The 4,267-nt window shown below is 46.0% G+C and overlaps 1 protein-coding gene across 1 annotated transcript; it reads left to right on the top strand.

The window, feature by feature from the left end:
* Nucleotides 1-443: 443 nt before the first annotated feature.
* LOC101997841 (tripartite motif-containing protein 60-like) lies at nucleotides 444-1,707 on the top strand (the record flags this gene model as incomplete). The annotated part of the gene is made up of 1 exon (XM_005372303.3): nucleotides 444-1,707. A coding segment is annotated over exon 1 (1,264 nt), but the record flags the coding sequence as incomplete, so codon positions are not given.
* Nucleotides 1,708-4,267: the final 2,560 nt, after the last annotated feature.

Raw genomic sequence — 4,267 nt, forward strand, 5'->3', positions numbered from 1 at the left:
TGTGGCCATCCTGTTGGCTCTCCTCCTATCTATGCATGCTGTCTTGGGCTCACAACCACTGAAGCCTCCAGGGGGGGATGCCATGCCTGTGGCCTCCCTGGGCACCTGCACTGATGTTTACATACACATAATTAAAAATTATAAAAGTAAAACTATTCTTTTCTCATCCACAGGAATGTTAGGTCCATCACACCTGTGAGTACTTTCTTAAAGCGCACGACCCAGTCTGTGAGACAGCTACAGGCTTTCAACTCTTCTCTGCTCTCGAGTTCCATTCAGGTGCTTTCGTTACATGTCAGGGAATACCACCACTCTACAAGGCCAGTGAAACCTCATTCTGCAAGGACATAGAAGGATACCCTCAGCTCAGCTCACAGTGTCTTGAGTTCCTAGGAGACAGTCCCTGCCAGGGGGCCTTCTCCACCGGCTTTGCTCACAGGCCAATGGACTTCTCCACAGCCCTGAAAAACTTGCAGGAAGCATGCACTTGTTTCATTTGCTCGGCTCTCTTCAGAGACCCAGTGACCATTATCTGTGGGCACAACTTCTGTCAGGAGTGCCTCAGTGTTTGCTGGAAGGATCTAAGGGATGTCTTCCCCTGCCCTATCTGCAAGGTTGATTCCTTCGTGAGACACTGGCACAGGAACCCTCAGATCTGTAACTTAACTGATATCGCGAGGGAGCTGCAGAGACCGAGCAGAGGGAGGAGGCGGAAAGTCTACACTGTGTGTCAGAGGCACAACAAGAATCAGACCATTTTCTGCATGGACGATCAAGAGCTCATATGTCCCCGGTGCAGGTTTGCTGATAAACACTATATGCACTCCGTCTGCTTTATGATGTCTGCAGCCGTTCTTCACAGGAAGATGCTAAGCCAGAGCATGGAGCTTCTGGAGATGATGATGAAACAATGTAAGAAAGAACGGACCCTGCAGCACAGAAAAACTCATGAGCTGAGGAAGAAGTTCAGATATAAGAAAAAAGAGATCTGTTTTGAATTTGAGCAAGTCAAACTGTTTCTGCAGAGTGAGCATGAGGAGCTTCTAAACGAGATACACATTGAGGAGCTGCTGGGTTTATCAACGCTAAATGAGTGTGTTGGGACCCTGGCAGACCATTTATCTGCATTAGAAGATCTGTTGAAGGGGGCACAGGCCAAGCATGTGCAGACAGATGTTGCGTTTCTGGCAAGCCTTCTGAGAGAGTACCACAAATGTGAAAAGCTGAAACGCCCCCCACTCTGGCCATTCAGGACAAAGCAGTATGGTCTCAGTCTCCCGCCACAGTACTCAGGCTTGGACAGAATCATCAAGCGATTTCGGATAGATATGCATTTTGATCTTGACGCAGCACACCCTCAGCTTGTTATCTCTGAGGATAGAAAATCCGTACTTTATAAAGAAGAGAGACAAAGTGTTGATGCTAGCCCTCAGAGATTTCGCTGGCCTGCTCTCCTGGGATGTAGAAGCTTTCACTCAGGCCGTTGCTTCTGGGAAGTAAAAGTGGGAAACAAGCCCCTGTGGACATTGGGTATGTGTCAAGATGGCTTTCCCAGGCAGTTGAGCCATCAGCCCTCAGTTGCTGAGGGCTTCTGGGCAATTGGGAGATACAACGAGAGTGGCTATGTCACCTGTGGGCCCAAAAGTTCTGCGTTTCTGCCAGTGGTGCAGCCCACCAGGATTGGCATCTTTTTGGATTATGAGTTGGGTGAGCTCTCCTTCTATAATATGGATGACAGGTCTCTCCTCTACAAGTTCAGTCATTTCTTTACCAGTGCCGTTTGGCCTTATTTCTCTACAGGAACAGATCCTGAACCTCTTAAAATCTTGGTACCCTATCCCATCCCACGTCACTGTCATCTAGTCCAGAGGCCTTAGTGCTTTGGCTAATTTAGCAAGGACATTTAAGCTTGTAATTAGACAAAACAAGACAAAAACAAATCCAAGTTCAGCCAACTCTGAGAAACATGGTGCTACCGCAACTCTGACACACACGTGACCATTCAAGCAGCCAGGAGATCTATAGCAACAGGAAGACAGACCAGCCTAGGCAATGTCGGCTTCATAGCAGTTGTGGAATGAGTTAGTTATCAAGTGTTTTTAAGTTTATTTTACAGGATCACTTTTTAATTTTGGGTTTGTGGGGATGGGGTGTGTGTGTGTGTGTGTACACGTGTGTGTATGTGTACGTCTATGTGCACGTGCTCTTGTGTGGGTGGATGGGCCAGGGCTTGCTGCAGCGCACACGGAGAGGGTAGAAGATAGTCCTCTTCCTTGTTTGAGGTGGTTCTCTTGTTTGGCATGGCATATGCCAGGCCTGTGAGTTTCCGGGGATTCCGCCTGCCTCCTGTCTCTCAGATTACAGATTCCCATCAAGTCTGGCTCTACATCAGCCCTGGGAATCAGAGCCATCACCTTTCTCACAGGTCCATCTCCATAGCATTCAGTCACATTTTCTCTGTTCTTGATAGATTCCATACAGCTAAGACACTGGCATCTAAGTCACTAATAGTTGACGAGGACCTTGAACTCCTGGTTCTCCTGCCTTTGCCTCCTCATCTCCAAAAGAAAAGGCGTGCACACACTAGAGCTGTTTTGGTTGTACAATGACTTGTGCATTGGCGGTTGGAAAGCTTCATAGCACATTCGTGGTGGGCAGAGGACTTATTTATGGCAGTTTGTGCTCTACTCCCAAAATAGTTGTAGATATCAAATGCAGATCATCAGATTTGGGGGCAAGTCTTGACTTGGTGACCCCTCTGAACCACCTTCCTAGCCTTTTATTTTTTGAGACAGGATCTCCCTCTGTAACCAGGCTGACCAACTTGCTGTGGTCTTCTGAGCATCCTGTGCGCTGGGATGCCATCTAGCCTAAGAAAACTTGACCTCTTGTTTCCTATTCTCATACTGAAGATTAGACCCAGGGCAATAAGTAGTCAAGTATTCTAGCCCTGAGCTACACCCTAGCTCTTGTTTCTAATCCACCTTCTCAACAACTAATCCTTCAGACATGCATTCACACTTCTCCCAGCTGAGTTTACAGTGATTGTTTCAATGAGTTCAACCTCCATCCACATAGGTCAAGCCACTGCATCCTCAGTTTGTCTCCCAAATGGGGCATCAGCAGCTGTCACTTGAATCACTGTTTTCTTGCCTTGACTCATTCATTCAAAGCCTCTTTTTCCCCATAGTCTGTTCTCTGACATACATTTTTATTGTGTGTGTGTGGGGGGGGAGGGATATGTACCTGTATGTACGTGCATGTTGAGGCCAGAGCACAACATCAGCTGTCAGCCTCTGGATTCTGTTCACCTCCTTTGAGGCAGGGTCTCTTACTGGTCTGGAGTTACATGCACAATTAGACTAGAGTGGCTAGCCCATGAGTCCCAGGTATCCTGTCTCTCCCTTCTCAGCATTGGGATAACAGATGTGTGCGCGAATACTTGGCGCTTTTATATGTGTTCTTGGGATTGAACTCTGGTCCTTATGCTTTCGAGGCAAGCTCTTTATCAACCGAGCCATCTCTTAAACATGGTTAGCCTGTGGTGGTGTAGGCCCATAATTCAGTGTTTCAAAGAGCTGAGGGCAGAGGAATAAGAGTTATAGAATAATCTGGACAATATAATAACATCCTATAAAATACAATTCATACAAGAAAATAAAAACCTATACTCCCAGACTCAGGGAGGTGTAGACAGGAGTATCCAAAGTTGAAGACCGTCCTCAAACACAGCCAGTTCCTTGCCATCCTGGGCTATGTCAGACAGAGTCTTCAGAAAACAAACCGAAAACTTTCGTAATTGTTGGGATAAATGTTTTGATCCTGCAGTTTGAGACTGAAGCATGGCAGAAAGTGTTGCTATTTTCTGTTCCTTTTGAATGTTGGTGGTGACCACAGACTTAGAGCTCCCATGATAAATTAGCTATTGTCAAATGAATTCTTCATGTTTCCATATGTATGTAAGACCTTGATGGGGGGAAATGTTTATTAAAAAAAAAATAAAGACCAACATGCCAGCATCTGGCAAGCAGAGGCAAGTGGATTTCTGACTTCAGAGGACAATTTACATAGGGAATTTCAGGATAGCCAGAGCTACCTAGTGAGACCCTGTCTCAAAAACTAAATAAAAGTATGTTTTTAAAAAGTGATAAACATGTGAGGTTCTCATTTTTCTTCCATATTTACTTCATAGGTGAAATTAAGAAATGTATTTGTGCTGGACTGAGGTGGTGCATGCCTTTAATCCCAGCACTTGGGAGGCAGAGGC

This window comes from Microtus ochrogaster, unplaced genomic scaffold (assembly GCF_000317375.1).
Source record: "Microtus ochrogaster isolate Prairie Vole_2 unplaced genomic scaffold, MicOch1.0 UNK1024, whole genome shotgun sequence".
Classification (NCBI taxonomy): Eukaryota; Metazoa; Chordata; class Mammalia; order Rodentia; family Cricetidae; genus Microtus; species Microtus ochrogaster.